The sequence below is a fragment of the Centroberyx gerrardi genome, chromosome 3, assembly GCF_048128805.1.
Source record: "Centroberyx gerrardi isolate f3 chromosome 3, fCenGer3.hap1.cur.20231027, whole genome shotgun sequence".
NCBI lineage: Eukaryota > Metazoa > Chordata > Actinopteri > Beryciformes > Berycidae > Centroberyx > Centroberyx gerrardi.
The window spans coordinates 35029587-35050827 of record NC_135999.1 but is presented as its reverse complement, the minus strand read 5'-3'; the positions used below and the strand labels follow the sequence as shown (position 1 = coordinate 35050827).

The following is a 21241-nucleotide window of genomic DNA, read 5'->3' as shown; positions in this document are numbered from 1 at the left end:
GTTGTGTTTTCCATCTGAGGAGTTTGTGTAATATTCCTATATTTTATATTCACAATATTTATTGGGTAAAAGTTTGATACATAAAATGCTTTTGGAGAAAATAGTTTATAATTTTCTATACATTCTATATTGATCTTGTTCATAGGCTTGAGTAATATCTTTACAAACTGATGAGATATTGACTGTTTAAAACCCCGGTCCATAATTTACTTGGCTGCCTAAACATCCAGATAAATTCTTGAAGGGTTTTTTTGGATGGAAAATTAGCTTTTGTCACATTTCATAACCCATTGTAACTGAAAATACAACTCTGTTTTATATTTTTTATATTAACACCCATTTTAAGTGTAACATCAAAACATACAGACTGTCAGTCATTGGAGCAACAGCTCTGTCAATCATTTTCAGAGATTAATCATGTTTTAGCAGCTTTCAAAGCTAAACCCACTAGTAGTAATTTGACTTACTGACTGGGGCTTCAAGCAGTTTTTGCTAATTCTTTGTCACTAAGATAAATTGATCGTCTGATTGCTGTGTTAATTCTAATGATGCTATCTCCCATAATTTGTCTGATGAAAATAACGTAGCTGACTATACAATAAAACAGGGCTCTGTGAGGTATTTGGATTATTGGATTATTCCTTCCATGTTAATATTTGACACAAATTAGAGTAAAAATAAATATCTGATTACAATGCTGTTCATACCATTTTTTTTTTTAATGAGATATCTTTCTTATATTCACCACACACACGCGCACGCACACACACAGACACACACACACACACACATACAAATACAGACACACACACAGCAGAAAGAGTTGAAGCCATAATCCTTGATTTGAAACGGCAATTATGATAGAGGGCATTTTAGTGAAATCATTGTGAAAATACCTTTTAACATTCATCTAATTCATCCAATTTTTGAATTTTTTTCAGCAATGCAAGTGAAAAGGGATTGTGGCTTAAACTCAATGTTTCACAAATCATAGATAACAAGACTCCCCTTAAAGCCTAAACCCACCCAGATCCCGGTCTTAAAGAGCCAGATCATCCAAAACACTTTCATTTCATGAAAGTGATTCATTTAATTTTGAATTTTGATATTGTATGAAGTTGAAGCAGGGCGCTGCTGAAAAAGAGCATGTGTGCTCAGTGAGCCAACCAAAGGTCAATAAAGGTTAAATAAAAAAAAATATCACTGATTTCATTCCTCTCGTACCACTTTCTCTATGCTTCAGAGATCTGTTGTTAGATGAAAAGCTTGCAGTCAAATTATCCTCACTAGATAGTGAGGATAGAGATTTAATGTAAACGGTTTGGAGAAACAGTAAATGTTTGAGTTTCATCCTTGTACCATGATGTCATGTTTTAGTGTGGCGTGAAGAGACATACCCTTTCAGTTATAAAATATAATTATAATAATAATAACAGAGACAAAAACGGTAGAAACTCTTCGCCCAATAGGACTTTTTGAGTTTTTTTTTAGGTGAACTGTTTCCTTAAGACCTGCCAACCCAAAATGTTCAACTTGAATCCCACCTCATCCCCCACTCCCATGTAGTCATGGCAACCACCACTAGCTGGTGACCAGAGATGGTAACCATGGTAACGATACAAACCACTGTGATGATGTCATCAGGGTAGGTGGATTATTATAACAACGAGTAAGCCGCCATGCCCCATCCGCTACACTCCCATACTACACCACCCACTTGGCACTAAGGCTTGGGACCAGAATACAACACTCCCCATGTTTCCATACTCCTGAGCAGGGCTTGAAATTAGCAACCAGTAAAACCATTAAACACTGGCAACCAGCCAAATGCTGGCAATTTTTTAACCATTATGGCAAGTAGCCAGGCTGTCTTCAATATTAGTCTATTCTAAAAATTACTTTGGCTGTTAAGAACTTAAAAATGGCTACTGAAATTTTGAATCCACTGTAGCTGATTGACTAAAAGGTTACATTTCATGCCTTGCTTCTGAGCATGCAAGCTGGATTTGACACATTTATGTGGATGTTTCTCTCTACTTTTTGACATTCTGTCAGTGATTCAATTGTAAAACGTATTGCATTAATTGTAAATATTCCTTGGATAGAAATTGTTAAAGGTATGGTGACTTTGAATATGTGGTGAAATTGGCTGTTGGAGTGGTGAGAGTTACAGTATGCTAGGTAGCATGCTAGTAATGTGAATGGGACACGGCTGTTCAGGTTGGGCAGCATTGTTATACTGATCCACCCACCTTAATGGGGATCCTTTTGGAGTCGCGATGCCATAGCCTTTGGAGTCAAGGTTCCCTCCTACTTTCATGGTGTCACAGGGTTTCCTCTGTTCGATATACTCGTTCATGGTAGATTCCAGCAGGTAGGCATATTTCCCTTTGGACTTTCTGACGCGAAGGACACCCTCTGCAGTTTTCTTGACAAAGACGGAAGGTTCTGCTGATTTCATATACTGCCACATCTTGTCAAACAAGGCGATCTTAGAGCGCTGGAGATGAGATAGAAAGACAGAGAGACACAGAGAGACATAATTAATACAGCAGCTGTAGTGGAGAGTAAACCCACTTAACTCACTCATAGTTACCCCACCTTTTTAGCTAATATCAATGTTTATGATACAAAGATTTGTTTACATTGCAGTAAGTACTGTACGTTATATGAAAATATGTCATATTTTTTAAAGCTGGGGTAGGCAACTTTGGAGAAATGAGCAAGGATTTGACTCCCTCCCTCCCTCCTATAACTCTTTCCTCCAAACGAGGCTCAGGCGTGTGCGTGAGAGTGGGAAATTCCAAACATTTTATGCAAAACACAGCTCTGCTAGCTCAGTCTAGTTGTAACTACACCATTTGCCAGCAAAAATTGTTTTTGTCAGTATAGATCAGCCAGGATATTGTATGGATTGGCAGTCTTTGCCTGTCTCTGTCTGTCTATCCATCTATTCACCCCTACCCTGAAAAACTCCTTGGTTGATCCAGAGTCCAGGGTGCCATATGCTATCTCTGTCTGTTTAGCCAGGTCTTCAGCGCTTTCTATGGGCGAAACCATCCTCTCCACAGTCAGGAAGGCAGCCAGGTTGGCAGTATAGGATGAAATGATGATCAGAGTGAAAAACCACCACACACCTCCCACTATACGGCCTGATAGAGACCTGCAGAAAGACAGACAGATAAATAGAAAGATTGGAAGGAATATGTAGTAAAAACAGAGTCACATGGGTAAATTGCCATGCCAACCTTGGCGAGATGTCACAACCCTGTCGCATGAATGCACCCAAAGAGAACCAGAGAGAGTTGAAGATCCCAAACTCATTGGTGGATTCCGTTGTCAATGGCAATGCTCCATCTTCTGGCTCCTCCAGCTGCCACTCATAGGGGCTGAATCTGGACACCTACAAGATTAAATATAAATCATTAATGCAACCATTCAGCTGAGTTCCTCTCCTTCCACCTCCCTGTTACACTGCACCCACATGAAAACATACTCCCTCACTAGAAGCAACACAAAGTTGATTCTTATACAAGAGGATGCACATTGAGATATTACCCTGATTCTACCCTCCAACCATAAAGTAACATTTACAACTCAGGATACAGTTCAATTTCAATTTCAATTTTATTGATATAGCACCTTAATTACAGAATCCAAAGTGTACAGAACAGAATAAGACATATACAGCACAACCAGAAAATGGTACAAAAGGGAGAAAAGACAGGATTAAGCACAGTTAAAAGCCAGGCTAAACAGATGTGTCTTCAGGAGTTTCTTAAAATTGTATACTGATTTATCTGACCTGATATGTGATGGAAGGGAGTTCCACAGTTAAGAGGCAGCAATGGATAAAGCTCTGTCACCTTTAGAGGATAATGTAGACCAAAGGATGACTAAAAGCCCTTGATCAGAGGATCTAAGATACCTAGCAGTGATGTATTGCATATATATAAATATAGTAAGAAATATATAAATATATATATATATACACACACACATATATATATATATATATATATATATAGATTAAAGTAGGTAAAAAATGAAATCAAATGAAACTAAATGAAAACTATATTGGTCTAGTGAATCTACCGTAAATAGCCTAAATAAATAAATGTATTAAATTTTAAATGTTTGTAATTAGGCTATTATATAATTATTATAAATAAATCTAATTGTAATCTTTCAGGCCATCCAGACTCCTTTTGCTGATGTATTGGAGAGAAAAGATGCACTTCTTGGAGCTGTCAGTTTGTCGAAGTTCAAACTCCGATGGCTGAGAGATGGTGGTAGAAAAGAGCATGTGAAGGAGCTTCTGATAGCTGAGTGTCGTGCGACAGCTCCTACGGAGGACCCTGCCATACCTGTAGTGCCCACGACATCAGCCAGCCATGAAATGGACTTTTTGCATTTGACGCAGAGCCTGAGGACAGCTACTCAGCAGAAAAAGAAGTGACAGATTATCTGAGGTCAGGAGGATATGAGGTTGAGACCCTCAACCAGTTCTCAAACATCAAAAACATTTATATGAAGTACAATACCCCGACCCCATCAAGCGCGCCTGTGGAGTGGCTGTTAAAATATTCGCCTTTGGCTCTGGATATGTTGCTGATGTCTTTATGTCATGTGTTTTTCCCTTGTGCAGCTGCTCTTTAGGCGATTTGCCAGGGAAATGTGTGCAGTTGTCCCGCACTGTTTGGCTGATTCTTGGCTGCTCCTTTGTAGGCTATTGTTCAATAGAGCTAACTAATAATTTGTAATAAGTAAAGAGTAATTGATTACATTTTCCAAGTAACTTTCCCAACACTGCCCACAAGGCTGTGTACTCTCTTCTCTGCTCTTCTCCCTCTACACCAACAGCTGCACCTCGGCGCATGACACGACCCTCATTGGCTTAATCTCAAATGGTGACGAGTCTGCTTACAGATAGGAGGTTGATCAGTTGGCATCATGGTGCAGCCAAAACAACCTGAAGCTCAATGCTTTAAAGACAGTAGAGATGGTAGTGGACTTTAGGAAGAGCCCAGCCCCAATCACCCCCCTCATCCTGGTCGACTCCCCAGTCAACACTCAGAGGAGTCACTCAGATTCCTGGGCACCGTAATTTCCCAGGACCTCAGGTGGGAGCAGAACATCAGCTCCATCATGAAGAAAGCCCAGCAGAGGATGTACTTTACGGCAACTGAAGAAATTCAACCTGCAGCAGAAAATGATGGTGCAGTTCTACACAACCATCATCGAGTCCATCCTCACATCCTCCATCACCATCTGGTTTGTTGCTTCTACTGCCAAGGACAAGTACAGGCTGCAGCGGATCATCTGCCCTGCAGAGAAGGCGATCGGCTGCAACCTGCCTTCTCTCCAAGAACTGCACACCTCCAGGACCAGGAAGCGTGCAGAGATGATCATGGCTGACCCTTCTCATCCCAGTCATCTCAACTTTGTGAGACTCCCCTCTGGCAAGAGACTGCAGTCTATCAAGACCAGAACCTCATGACACCATAACAGTTTCTTCCCATGGCAGTGGGGCTTACAAACAATCCCTGTCTTTCACTGACTTTCTGAGCACAATTCCATATTAATTGTACATCTGTAAATACATAGTCGTATCTATCATATTTTTATTCCCTGTATAGTGACAGACGGTTTAGCAGGATGGAATGGTCAACTGTATCAAAAGCGGAGATAAGGTGAAGAAGAAAAAGCACTGCACAGTTTTCAAAGTCTGCAGCTAAGGGGAGATCATTGGATACCTTTAGGAGGGCGGACTCTGTGCTATGGAGTGTTCTGAACGTGGACTGGAATTTATCAAATATATTGTTATTTAGGAAAGACTGCAATTGATTAAAAACAACTTTCTGTAATACTTTCGAAAGGAAGGGGAGTTTGGCGATGGGTCTTAAGTTACTAAGGGTCTACATTTGTTTTCTTTAGGAGGGGCTGAACAATTGCACTAGTTCTATAAGAGGCTAAAAGAGCTATGAAGGAGTGTCGCAAGCACGGCGTCAGACCGACCAGAGTTAACCGCGGCTGGGCGTTCACTCGTCGAGAGCTAGACGGGAGCTGAAGGGGTTTAAGACTGACACAGAGCTGGCTTTCTTTCTCCTACACATGTAAGTGAAATACCAATAAGGGTCTCAAATTGTGTTACCGAAGTGTTTAACTATTTTTTTTAGGACCAGTGTGGTTTATATCTGCAGTTATGTGTAATGGCATAGTTTATGTAGTCAGCTACCTGTACAGCTACTAAGCTATGTTACCTAACCTAGAAAATTAGCTTCACTTACAGTACAGTTCAGTAGCCTACATAGCTGGCTGCCGACAGAGAGTGGAGCAACAGAAGAGAAAGAAACTATAGCGACTTACATTAGTGAGTAAACCATGGCTTTCCTTCTGTCCAGTGTGTGTGCAGGTTGTAATTGCGTCGTTTAAGCCCTGTGTCCACCATAGACCTGTGAAAAAAGCGCTGGCACTGTTCTTTAATTGCCTACGACCCAAAACAGGTACCTCACCTCTTTTTAGCGCTGAGCGCCGTGAGCGCTGGACCTGTTCTCAAGTTGAAACTATGTCAACTTTTCTGAAGCGCACCGCTCATCAATGTCACTTCAGAGTTCTACCAACCAATGAGGATGAAGCAGGGGCGGGACTAAGAGCCGGCATCCTGCCGTTTTGTAGCTACCCTTAACTAGGCTAACGTTTAGCATAGCAACAACACCAGGAGATGTCGTCTCAGCTCCCCACTCCAGAGTTCACCTGATGCTGCCAAAGCGCTCAGCACCGGCGCTTCAAGTGCTCAACAGGTCAGTTGGTGGACACCGCCCCTTAGTCCACATCAGCTTTAGGTGGAAAGGGAGCTGATTGCTGAGTTTATGGTGTTAAATACGACTGGAGTTATGATCAAAATCAACACAGATAAAAGTGCAGCGGTGGGGGGAGGGGTGGGGGGTAATGACGGTAACATGCTGTGCCCCACAGTACACAGGTAATGTGGTTATTGTTGCAGCCCTAGTGAATAGTAGATTTTATTCACTTGAAAGGCCAGCCAAATTTCCTCACTCTGTCCATGAAGAACTCTAATGCAGTCGCAGCTATGTTGTTGTATGCAGCATTTAAATATGTGAGCTGGACTGAATAGAGATGTATTTTGGGACCCATTAAAGCTGTCCTTAGTTGAAGATTTTATATTGTACCTTCTGAAAATTCACAGAAATATATAACACATACTTTGCCTGCGAAACCGTCGATACCACCAAAGATGACCAAGTTGTATGTAAGAAAGCAATGGAGGAAGATAAAATTAGTAAATTATGAATAAACAAGACAAGTGTGCCCAGTAAACCTCTGTGACGGGCTGTGAGGAGGGGGTTAGGTTGGTATGAGGAGGGTGTGGGTGAAAGGGTGTGACACAGTGAGACTGTCCCCGAAAGATATTTACAAGGAATTTTCAGAGCTCAATATTGTGGCTTGGTTAGTTATAGCAACAATTCCACTTTATCTTCCTGGATAAAACGCACTTTGTTAGCTTATGATTGGTGTCTGTGTGTTGTACATAGTGTGGACTTCTGACACAGTACTTCCGACGGATGATGCATCCTATGCTGGTCATTCTCGATAGGATGCCAGCTGTATCGACTCTGTGCATTGAGGCCTTTATTCTGGACCACTGTACACGGTGACCCTCTGCTTGGAGACACCCCTTCACAATGTGGTACCCTGCACGCGGCAGCCTGGACTTGGTGTCCCGTAGTTTGTCATCCAGAGCTTCATCGGTCATGGGGGAATACAGACTCCTCACCGACAGGTCATATTCATACATCCTCTTAAATACTCTTCTTCTCGAAACTCCAAGAATGTGTGCAACACTTGTGGCTGGTGAAACAAAGTTCACAAAAAGATTTTGAAGATGTTCTTCTGTCACTTGGAGTCTCAAATGTCCGGAGAGGCCAATTAACTTCCCTACAGAAGTTGAGGGCAGAGGTCCATTTTTCATCTGCATCAAATTGTTCAATTGTTCCAATGCATCATGGACTTGACTGGGAAAGCTTACATTTTCTACTGAATTAATTAAGCTCCACTCTTGAGGCACAATGTATTCCAAGTAATCTAGGTCAGGCGGGTCTGGCTGTGCACTCCTGAGTGAAAATATCCTACTGAAAAAAAACACATTTTGATCAATTAATAGCTTTGATTTAAATCTGTCATTGAACGCTCAAATAAAAGTCTCATGCTACACTATTTATCCAATTTAAAAGACTAAATTAGGCAATTTGTCAAGTCATGGCTAATCAACTAAAGAAATGATTGCAGAAACAGACCTAACATCTGTTGTATAGGGCTGAAAAAACTGGGAAAAATACTGAATAAATGTGGTATTGCCAATGCAATATGATTTACGCTATCACTTTTTTAAAGTCAAGCTTCAGCTCTATATTCACTTTACGTGATTAAAATATTCTATGGAACAATACTGCAACAATAGATTCCACCAGTATGTTAACTGCTCTATATTGTTAAACCTGAAATAAGCAATACCAGACCTTATAACCAATCCTGAAACTAATGTGTGCTATGTGGAGATTTCATTGAGACATAATGATATAAACCAATATCCACACACACGGGCCAAAGCTTGTTGTCAAATTCCGCTCCAGAACAAAGCTCCATTCAGTAGCTTTTCATTTTTTTAAACCTAGCTTGGCACCTCCCTCACTGTTTAAGAGCAGCCCTCATTCCCTCCCATTCCTGAAAAAAATTCTCGTAATGGCGGAATCGATGAAGCAAGTGAGTAAACTTGTTAAACTAGTAAACTTGCTACCTACCTCTTCACTTATTGTAACCTTGTAAACATGTAACCTTCAGCGGAAGAAAGATCTGTCAAAGCGAGATTGGTAACCGGTGACACTTCTCCGTAGGTATGTTTACCTTAGCTATTTGTCTTAATGCATGGTGATTTGCAGTGTATGTCTTTTGTAGGCCTCCGTAGTGCAGTGGCTTTGCTGTGTGTTATTTACAAATGTGTTGCAGTTTCCGTCACCCTCTAGTAGTCTGAAAATTTTGCTTAATGCAGCTTTAACATAGTACACCTTCAAATTCTTGCTCATTTCTCCAAAGTTGCCTACAGCAGCATGAATGCAGTAATAATCAAATTCAGTTTCAAAACCTAACATACAATTCCAAATTATGAATTACAAATTCAATGTAATTAAATTAAATTTCAAAACTTTATATACAATTTCAATTTATTAAGTAATAACTTTTCAGTTATTCAGATGTACAAAAATTCAAATTCAGTTCCAATTCAGCTCAGAGTACTCCGATACGAGCCGCTGCTATACTGCCGGGGTGGGAGGCAAAGCTGCTGCAAAGTTCCCACCGTTGGCCTGTACTTGGTTTCTGTCTCCAGTTTCACAGACTGGGATAACAGGGCAGCTTGAGACTTTCTCTTTTTTCACCTAAACAGTCCACTGAAATCTGTTTCTGAAAGTATTTGAGGTGAGAAATAGGCAAAGCAATTGCTGAATCTTGATTCATTTTAGATCTACAACGGCTAGTTTAAAAGTTTGTTCATGAGGTTTCAGAGGTGGCAAGTCATGATGGATGCTTCTGATTTGCATATTGTTCAGGTCAAGTCTACTATATGCAAATGTGGAGTGGCCAATGTGACATGCTACCTCTCGAAACTCGCTCCGCTGCTACAAGCACACTTTGCACGGCCACTTGCATACAAAATTAATGGGAAGTGTGGAAATTACACCCCTCGCCAGAATTGATCAAAACGTACCATAAGGCCCTTGACTCACTGTCACTCATTGTTGTCACCTATTCTTACTATCCTCATCATGGTGCATACAAGCTGTACTGATGTGGCAAACAACAAGTAGGATCTAGCATATCTTACCTCATAAATGATCTCATCTAGAAAACACCAACACATTGCAGGCAGAGCCACTGCTGATTGCCTTTCACCCACACGTTTCTGGTTAATAGGCCCTTTTCACATTCTGTGCATTACAACTTCCTGTTGCCAGCTATGGCCTTCACTAAATCGCTCCACAACCTGCCCAAAATGATAAATTTGCTACATTATGTAGCTAGTGCTAGTAACCATTACAATTTTGTTGTTTTGTTGGATTGGTTTGTCATTAAGTTGTAAAAAGAAACTTGCCACAGGAAGTTGTAATGCACCGGTTTCTCAGCATGGAAGCTGTAATCATGACGATGTGAAATGGGGATATTAAAGCTGAAACCACACACGCACACACATGCGCACTCACACACACTCCCTTACCAGAAAGAGTACAACACTGACTCCTATATAGGCAAAGACAATGCACATCCAGATCTCATACGCCAGTGGGTCCAGGAAGGAGAAGACTCCTGGCTTCGATTTCTGTGGCTTTTTGATCATGATGGAGATTCCCAGAGACATGAAGGGTTTGGAGAAGTCTATCACCTCTTCACGAACAAGGGTGATAGTCAATGGAGCTACCGCTATATCGGCTTTCTATTGGAGAGAGAGAGACAGTGACAGAGAGTGTGTGACAATGCAATATCTACATGAACTAGAGTCTTCTGTTGGAAAATGGAGAAAGAAACACACTTCAGGGCCAACTCAACTTTGAGCTTTACTGAGTTTTTCAAGTTTTGTAGATTTTATGTCTTTCAACAAAAAACTGTGGTAACGTATCTTGTTACAGGCCGCTTATGTATTCATTAATCTGAAATGTATCACTAACCTCACATTAAGGACACAGTAATGTACAATAAATAGCCAATGAAACAGATATTATAGTAGATTACTCAATCATTTACTAGTAATTACTGTTTAATGTACTTGTAAAGAAACTACAATGAGACAATAACAAGTGGATACTTTACATCAGAAGGTGTGTGTGTGTGTGTGTGTGCTTAGGTATGTGTGTTTTATCTCACCCCATACACCAGCTCTCCAACCATTCCATTCCAGATCTTGGTTTCTGCATCTCTTGCTCCATATTTCCCATCTCCCACAATTCTTAGCTGGTAGCGTATCCCACAATGCTTTGCAATCTCCGCGGCCAGATCAACGCAGTAGCCTTAGTAACATCATAAAAAAAAAATAATAATAAACACAGGCACACATACACACCTAAACAGTGTTGGACAAAGTAACTATAATCAGGCCAGGATATTTTTTTAAAGCATGTTTAATCCAATTACAGTTATTATTAGGGATTACAGTTGCATTTTGGATTATTTATTATACATATGAATATCCAGTGGGTACAATGAAAAAAAGCATGTCAAAATTTTGGCTCAGTTTTGTTCTTATCTACTGTTTTTGTAAAAGAGCAGACCAACTGAAAGCCACATTCAATGGACTGCTGTCTGCAATCCCTTTACATTGGTGCCAATAGGCCTATCTGGCATCAATGGAACAGCTTCTGGGAGTTTGAGGAGTGAAAAGTAGTCAGCCATCTAGACTAGAAGAAAGCTAAACTCTTTCAGCGCTCCTCTTTCAGGTGGACAAAATAATGGATATACCTACCAATATATGAATATTGAGTATCTAATGAGTAGGGCTACACTTTGCCTTCAGAACAGCTTCAATCCTCCTCCTCCTGCTGTCATACTACATTCTGAACTGTGTGTAGTGGGATATTGGCTTTCTTCATGATACAAAGCCTTCAGATGAAGGAGTTGGAAATATTCCCAGAAGGGTTCAATGATGTTTAGATCTGCTGGTTGGGGAGGCCCTGGAAAGAGTTTGACTTCATCCTACAGTTTGTGAAACCAATCTTAAATTCTTTTAGCAGTTTGTATAGGGGCATTATCATCTTGGAATAAAGGAACATCATGAGGGAACAGTGTTTGCACCCTAGGGTGCTCCTGGTCTTGTAAAATGGCCTCATATTCGTTGGCCATTATACAATCATGCAGAGCAATCATCAGACCTGATGACTCCCAGTAGAGGGATCCATACCATTACAGCTCCACCACCATGTTTACCAGTTGACAACACAGATTGTGGGTTGAATACATTTCAATGCCTCAATTATGCTCCCCCACCACAAATTGAAATACCTTCCTCCGCCACTAATTGAATTACATTCCAAAGATTGGCTAACAGTTTAGTTTCAGTAAAACAACTTTGGTTGAGTTTAGGAAACTAAAACAACTTTGGTTAAGTTTAGGAAACTAAAACAACTGGTCATGGTTAAATAAGAACGTTCACTAAAAATGAAAATGTGACCCACGATAGAATTGTCCCCCGCAAATGCTGGGATTTGAAACCCAGTCGCCGGCATTGAAGGCAAACGCGTACGCCCATCCAGCACCCCCGACCACAACACCCTTACTTTCCACTGTGCTACTTCAATGTGAACTTCAATGTGGCACTTATTCCTGTTAGTCGTGTCCCCTTCATTTAGCAGTTTCTTGCTGGGAATACGTAATTTTACGTGCCACCAACACATAATTTGGTGTTAACAAGTGGTGTTCGTTTCACTTTTTTTTGTGAGATCATTTTGGAGTTAGACAGGTAGACAATCTAACTGGGTTAGCCTTGTGTCAGCATTAGCTTGGTAGCATGCTTGAACATTAGTGAGAATTTTTTTGCACACTTTGGTAGTACACTGCATAAACATGGCCTAAGTGTTAGAAGAAATGCTGAGGTAGCCTTGTGTATTAGCCTTCTTGTACATTAGTATAGGCTTTTTGTTAGAATTTGCATGCACATTAGTTTGGTAGTAGCCATACTTAAAGCCTGCACAAATAGGTCCTCTGTGTAATCATGTGACTTACTGTAGTTAGATAAACATTGAGAGTGGCTGGGCAGCTTAGAACAGACAAATAATTTCTTCCTCTAATTTCCTATATACAGACCTGCAAACTCATAAGAGGTGAAAAAGGTGACATGTTTGTAAACCACACTCCTGTAGGGGGGTCTGGGGGCATTCTCCCCCAGAAGAAAATGTTTGTGATTTTAACATGTAAACAAAGCATTCTGGTGCACTCTGAGAAGAAAATAAAGGGAAAAGACAACATTTATCTTCATTCATATCATTTATCTTTATTTTATCGAAACTCCGTCAGTGATGTGATCCGTCATACGAAATATGACATATGCTCGATTTAGTTGCTATATAGGCCATATCAGCGTGACATCACAACAACAAAGAACTTACTTCCGGGTGGATAAAGTCGGTGGTGCTGCATCGGTGCTACAGTATTTTTTGTGTTATTTAACCAAAGTAAGACCCCTTTTTAAGCTCTTGTGATTAGAAATACACAGACATTATGTAGTTCTGGCTGTCCACCGAAAACGAGACGTTCCTGATGTCGTTGCTGTTGATATTTGTTAGTGTATAACCTAACATATCTTAAATATATAGCCTATTTAAGCATGTGTCCACAAACTACTGTATTTTACCAAAATGTTGAGAAATGCTTAAAAGTTCTGTTTTGGCCACTGTCTTATACAAATTAATCATAACTTTCTGTTTTTATTTTATATTATGTTATATAGCCAAACAGTGACAGCCAGTGACACAAAGTAGGCTATGTTAGTGTGATTCAGCGAGCAGAAGTTCAAATTCAAGTGCTGATCTAACAAAGCAACCTCAAACCAGTCATTGACTGCGTTTACATGGACTTGAGTATCCCGGTTATGATCGGGTTTTTGTAGTATACTGTTTTTGTGTTTGCGCATGTAAACATCATATCCCGATTTCAGAAACCTGGATAAGCCCTTATCCCGGTTTTGAGAAACCCGATTATGCTAGCTGGAGTACTCCGAAAGAAACCGGGATACTATTGCATGTATACATCTTATCCCGGTTTCTGACCACTGCCGACTACCTGCGCAGGCGCGGCTTCAGCCAAGTGACGTAACAGAAAAACACAAACAATGGCGGCAACGAGAGCGTCTCACTTCTGGAGCGATGAGGAAACGGAGTTTTGTCTTTCGGTGATGAAAGAATTAAATATACTTGGCAGTTTAGATGGGAGAAAGCATCGAAATGCTGACCTATTCAAGTCTGTAGTATACAGACTACAGGACGCCGGTTTCCCAACATGTACAGCGGAGCAAGTCAGGTCACGGTGGAAAATACTAAAGGAACATTACTACGTGGCCAAACATCAAAACAAAACAGTCAAATTAATTTCAGGTTAACAGTTACAGAGGAATATCAGATTAACGATTTCAAAATTGCCGGTTTGTGTTGTAAACGTCACAGGCGCCTGCGCAAATAGCATGCAGTAATCAGTAACCGGGATACTAGTATTTATCATGTATACGGGGATATGAATAACCAAATTTCTCTGTGTTCCATGTAAATGCCATATCCCGAATATGATCAAAACCGGGATAAGCCTCATAACCGGGATACTCAAGTCCATGTAAACGCAGTCATTCTTTAGTGTTTTGCTTTATAGTAGAAACTGTGGACTGTTCGTTATTTACTTTCAGAGTCGATTGTAAAGCATCTTGACTGTAAAGCAGGGTATGATAGCAAAGCCAGATCACAAACCACTGCGTGTGTTGTGCTACTTGTGCTGTGCTAGAACCGCGGTCCATTAAAAACCGTGCGGATAAAACATTTGTGGCACTTTGACAATAGGTTTTACTCGTGTAACAGAAGAGGGCTCAAGGATTTCAGAAAGCTTATCATGTTGGCAAAATTTCAGTCAGGAAACCTTACCTACATGAAGTGAAAGATTTTACCCGAACGGTTTTTAATAGAACGCCTTTGGACTGGCAGTGCAGTGCCAGTCACAACGGAGCTACTGCTGTGCTAGACCCGAACGAGACTAGCAAAACCGAGAGACTGTATTACTGTCACTCTAGCAAGCTTGCACGTTATGCTACCCAACAGCGACGTTTATAATTTTTATTACTGACCTGTAAGAAAATGCCTGCCGCAAAACCCGGTCATGAGTGGTTGCTGCCAGCCTGTCCCCAGTTCTGTAGATGCAGACGGCCTGTAAACTATTATCTGTATCCACCGATTCCGCTTTTCCGTGCTTTAAAACTGAAAAAGCCTAAACCTAATCCATTATGTACCAAGCTATATTTGGCATTACAGCCCCAAACACAACCTGATTTCGGCATAATCGCTAATGTTTTGTTTAGCTGACTCGTATTTACCGCTGCTTAAAACAAACGATTTCCGCTGCCAACAGGTGCGAGTTATCCACCCGGATATAAACAATGGGGTAACGTTATGAAGAATTTATCACAACACACTTCAACTTTGATTTGGCAAGGTAACGTTACTTTAGCAACTAGTTACCAAACGTTAAGTTAGTTAAACAGCATATTACGTTAGCAGCAAACGAGGCTTACCTCAAAACCAGTGTCCATTATAGTTGTAGTACCGCAAGATCGTGGCGGAAAAGACGACAAAGCAGTTATCTTAGTTCTGACTGGCCAAATGACTGCCAGACCGCAACTGCTGGTATGAGAAGACTCGAAACGTGTCTCACCAGAGATGCTCTATAACAACAACTTTCTGAACCGTCTCTGGTCTCTACGGAACCCGGGAGTGGCCATTGGGAGAGAAAAAAAGTTATATTGTGCGCACGATTTACTGTAACGTGCGCACGTTTTAGTTAAATCGTGCGCACGAGATACAATTCGTTCCCTCGATATCGTGCGCACAATTTACTGTAACGTGCACACGTTTTAGTTAAATCGTGCGCACAAGATACAATTTGTTCCCTCAATTTCCTCTTTACGTGCACATGAATTGCCAAAACGTGCCCTCGAAATAGTGATATCGTGCTCTCGATATATATAATACGTGCGCATGTCACAAGCTACGGTACGGAGTTATTACGGTGATGTTTTTTTTTTAAACGTGGCGCTGCCCTTGGTGTGTTGCAGTCACCTGCTGTGTTTACATGGCCTGAAGGTAAGCTAAATATGTTGCAATATTTGGGGTATATGCCTATTCAGTGTAAACGGATAATGGATATTAACATACCAAATACTTATTATCTGTGATACCTAAAAGATACCTTTTAGTTCATTTTTTTCCTAAAATACACTAGCGTTAGCAGGTTAGCTAACGCTAACGTTAGCCTTAACTATGAGTTGCAACCAGTGTGGGAAACCCGTGTTAGGCTTTTCAAATACCAGCTACTGATGTTGGTTGAACCCAAATTTAAACCTTATACAATGATTGTTAACCTGTTGAGTGTCTGGGGTTAGCGGAGGCAAAGATACCAGCCACAAGTATGACTGACAACGTAGCTGACCGTGCTAAATCTCCGACCTGTTTAGCTACATTGTGAACAGACGTAAACGGACGTTATCCTGACAAGAAGCTAGGATGCCTGGATTTTGTTAGATTTCAATGCACCAGAAAATGCCCATCACACCAGATTTGCGTTGAATACAGTTTTTACTTAAAGCATATGCTTGGCCACGCTAGCGGTAACATCAGTCTAAAAGGTAAACAAGTTGGATGTTTAGCACGGTCGGCAAAATGGACCTGCCAGTTTCCAGATATACTACTGCAAAGGTTGATTCAATAGCGTACAGATGGCTGTTATATATGCGGAACTGGCCTTTGACTCAAAGAGAGCAGGCCAAGTGTGACAATCAGCATTGAGTAAGACACTTGACTGCCTACATGATTTAATTTTAGCCTACTGCTATGTTTGAGCTGATGCTATCCAGGGAATAAAAGGTGTTGAATGAATAAATTACTTATGCACTGTTGTCAACATACAATTTTTAAATACCTTGTCCATATGTAAATCGTTTATTTTATTTTTTTTATTGTCAATGCTGTACTTTGAAAGTAATATTGATATTGACGTTTTTCCCCATTTCATTTAAAATATTAATCTCACATCTTTCAGCATGGACCAGGGATTAAAGAACTTCCTAAGGCACAGAAAAATCAGTGAGGAGTGCATCCAGAAGCTGGAAAATGAAAAGGTAAGCCATTTCATTTACATAATGTGTGTTACCAGTTCTGTTTATGTAATAGATTTAGTAACGTTAGGTGTAATGTTTAATAGTGTGGAGGTCACACTTGCTGTTATGCTAATAATTACTATTACCTTCTCCCAGTTGTTTTCATATGCATGTCAGAAACATGGCCGCTACTCTTCTTCTACGCCTCTTCCCTTTGCGGCGAGCCCCCAATGGGGCTAACGTTTTACAGCTCACAGGGAAGAGGCGTAGAAGAAGAGTAGCGGCAATGTTTCAGACATTCATATGAAAACAATTGGGAGAAGCCACACAAAGGTGAGATTTTATATGAAGCCAAAGTGCCGCAAAGATTTTCTACGCAGTTTTTAATGGAACGAATCAGGACTGGCACCCACGCAGTTTAGTGCCAGTTTGAACATAGTTTGAAGCTGCAAGACAGAAAGTTTGCAAACAGACTTTAGAATTTGAGTGCGTTGGGAACAAGCATCAATGGGGGATGAGATGTCTGTATGTTGTGAGGACAGTGATTGAGAGCGAGGTATAGCGGCAGGGCCTAGCGAGACTAGCTTAAAGTGGTGTTTCAGTACAGGTCAACACAAAATAACAGATTTGTGATCAAATGGATCCTACCAGAGCTTTCATTTAATTAAAAAATTCATTCTGATTCTGTTGAATCCAGGTAGTGTGTGCAACCAGATCCCTGACAGGAGCGTACATACCAGTTGATGAACTACACATCTCATCTTAGTCTGCACTCACTTATGTCTCCTAGCTGTCTTGTGTTTGACACAATTTCATTTGCCAGTGTCATTAAAGAATTGAGAAGAGCAGTACAGAAAGTTTTCGGCATGAAAATACTCGCACCAGTGCAACTTTATTTTCAGACCTGAAATTTTTAGAAGCAAATTGCTTGCACGGTAGAATTCTGATATGATGTAATCACGGCCAGATGTGACATACACATAGAAGCAGTTGCTCTCATAATGAATGTAAGAATATGAAAGTTGCCATCTAATAATGCCTCCAATTATATATCTTTTTCAGATTGATACATCTGTAATTCCTATAATGTCCGACAGTGACCTGGCCAAGTACCTCCCTAAAGCCGGGGATAGAGTGAGTACAGTGGCTTTCTGCCGGCAAGCAAGCATGTCAGTCAACACCAACTCAAGGAAGGACTCTATTCTGACAAGGCTACGGCGGAGACTATTGCCAGCGGAGGGGGAGGAGAAGACCCCTAAGAGAACGATGAATTCGTGGGTAGGGAATACAAGTGCACAAAAACAGGAAAGACATGTAGAACTTGGATGGATGGACTTTGACGAAAAAGAACAGCACTACAAACAAGTAAAAGAAATAAACGGGGGTGGGACGAGACACCTTACAGTAGATAAAGGGAAAACTGTTGAGGAAATCAAAAGCCTAGCAGAAAGCTTATTTTTCCCTAATGGTGTGTCCAAGAAGAAAAAGCTTTCATACTATTCAACAGAAATGCAATCATCTCAGGTTGAAGTCAGCAGCTTAAGCACCATCGATCAATTATATGACAAAAGCAGAGTTAGAATACTGAGGCTGAATCTCTGTACTAAAAAAAGGACAGAGGACCTGGCCACAGAAGTTGTTCAGATCAATCTGTGCTCGACACCGGTTGTGGATCTCACAAACAGTGGGCAAGATTTAGATCAGGTGGTTGGTGAAGACATTGATTATGAAATTATAATTGGGGCAGCAGAAAATGACTATACACAGTTAGACGATACTTACCCTTGGGATGAGCTGCCAATACATATCATTGATGAACCTGCTGCTGTAATGCCAGACCCACTGAGAAGCCAGCACCAGCAGACGCCAGGTGATTCTGTTCCTGTAACACCAGAACCACAGAGCCACCAGCACCAACAGACGCCAGGTGATCCTGTTCCTGTAACACCAGAACCACAGAGCCACCAGCACCAGCAGACGGCAGGTGATCCTGTTCCTGTAACACCAGAGCCACAGAGCCACCAGCACCAACAGACGCCAATCGATCCTGTTCCTCTAACACCAGAGCCACAGAGCCACCAGCACCAACAGACGCCAGGTGATCCTGTTCCTGTAACACCAGAGCCACAGAGCCACCAGCACCAACAGACGCCAATCGATCCTGTTCCTCTAACACCAGAGCCACAGAGCCACCAGCAGCTACAGATACCAGGTGATCCTGACCCTGAGGATATGGCCTCCTTGGGTACTAAATCTGAACACACCCACACCTTACTCTGAATTCAGTTAATGCTCTACATACCCACATGATAATCAAAACTAAAATGTTATAATTTCCCATAATGCTGTTTTGAATGAAATGTAGCTTCCACACACTAAACATGCATCCATCAGTAGCCATGAAGTCTTCCAGGGCCTTGCAACTGGCCAACTATAAAGTCAATCACATCTTCTAAGTCGGCATATTAACGGTGGTATAGCTCATTAGCTCTCAGTATCCTTGTTAGTTGCCTCTTTCTGACAATAATGCCCCGTAATGCAAGGGTTGTCAGTATGTCCTGATAACTCATACCCAAACCAAAATAAAACCTAATCAACGAATCTCGATCCATTAGCACATGAACCAACAGCCTAACAAAAACAGAAGTAATAAATAAAAAGAAAAGGCAAAATTCAAGAAAACAGAGGCTCTGAGTCACAGTTGGTTGAAATCAGCAGCTGTTTTTTTTGAATAACTTATGTGCCGTTTTAATTGTGGGAATAATTGTTTTGTGCGTACAAATTATGCTCGTGGGAACGAAAAAAAACACAAATCAAAGGAAATTAGATCCTCTCCTTTTAATGTCATATCAAGGTCAATTGTACTGTTACTGGTCCTGTGTCCATGGCCAATTTTTCAATAAGCTGCTGGTAGCTACTTGACTGTTCTAAGCACTTTTATATGAATGTATTATTGAAGCACAATGTCTACATTTTATTACTCTGGCAGGCTTAAAGGTTCAGTTGCACATGGTCTTTAAACTGTGGCAAAACATGCCCTTCCAAACTCCTTGAAAGCACACTGGATGTTGAGCAATGGAACAAATGCATATTGCAGTCATTACTGCTGTGTTTCTATAACATAAAAGTTGTTCCTATATCCTGATAACCTTTACCAAAATCCATTCACAACCAACCAGTGATGAGTGGCATTACTCTTAATGCACACCTTACAGATGTGCTTTGATTCAAATCAAGCACAGAATTTGGTCTGCAGAATTTTTGCTTGGATAATACACATTATTCTTCAAAATTATGTGATTGTGAATTATTTTTATTTTTATTTTCAATAGTTTTGAATGTTCAGTGAATAACATTGTTTTATTGCAATTTTGGAAACCTAGGCAAAGTTTTTACATTTGGAGTGTGAGGGTGGATTTGCGCTTCCATTCTCGACTTTTACTGCACTGGGCTATATCATCTGTTGTGGAACAATTATGCCATTATTAAATGTGCAAACAAAAAAAAACAAAATTTTCTGTTTGTGTAGCCCTACCCAAATTGTGAAACATGCCACCCCTGCTCCTTTATATTTTCGTCAAGATATAGCTGTTGATGTTTTCAATACAGAGGAATCGATCAAAAGCTTGTTTTCTGATTTATGTAGAGGTTTAATCTAATACTGTTGTTGCTTGTTGAGTTATTTGACTGTAAATTCACAAGTTATTTTTTCTGTGCTCTGTGGCTTTTTTCCATAGACTGACAGTTGTTCAGTTGTTCTACTATCATGGATCTTATAGATGAATGTATTGCAGTTTTTTTGTATTGCAAGTTTAATATTGGTTAATTTTAAAAGTTGCATCCCAGACAGGCAAATTCAGGAAATGTGATGTAATTTGAGGGACATGTAAAAATGTAATACATTTTTAAGTTTGCAATGTTTGCCCATGGCAATTTTTGGTCTTAGTCCTGCAGAAATTGTAGAATTTTCCACTATAAATTGATACCAGTGGGAATCATAATATTTGGAAATGTATGTTAACATTTTATTACATGGTTTACGTTTTTTTCATCCACACTGTCTTAATTTTCAGTGTTATGCATTTGTTTACATTACAGATGAATCTTTGAATGGCTGAGTTAACAAGAATGTTACACCTTTGTAAATAAAATGCCATTGACATTCATTGTTCATTTTTAATTCTTTTAATATCTCACATTCTTTAGAAATTTGACATACATTTGTGTCTCATCTCAGAGTCATAAGATGGAGCATAACTATACATCAAAGAATCAGTTGAGTTGAGAAAGTGGATCTACCTTCTCTATTAATCTGTCAGATCTTTATGC

At 40.4% G+C, this 21241-nt stretch overlaps 1 protein-coding gene across 4 annotated transcripts in view; it reads right to left on the bottom strand.

The window, feature by feature from the left end:
- Positions 1 to 21241, bottom strand: part of LOC139917980 (glutamate receptor 2-like) — a 129998-nt gene that overhangs the window by 24891 nt on the left and 83866 nt on the right. For all 4 annotated transcript variants that reach the window (XM_078282750.1, XM_078282749.1, XM_078282751.1 and 1 more), the window contains 5 exons: positions 10936 to 11078; positions 10292 to 10507; positions 3249 to 3403; positions 2965 to 3163; positions 2253 to 2500 (listed from right to left, as the gene is read on the bottom strand). In XM_078282750.1, the coding sequence (XP_078138876.1) occupies positions 2253 to 2500; positions 2965 to 3163; positions 3249 to 3403; positions 10292 to 10507; positions 10936 to 11078 (961 nt within the window). The remainder of the gene's footprint in view (positions 1 to 2252; positions 2501 to 2964; positions 3164 to 3248; positions 3404 to 10291; positions 10508 to 10935; positions 11079 to 21241) is intronic.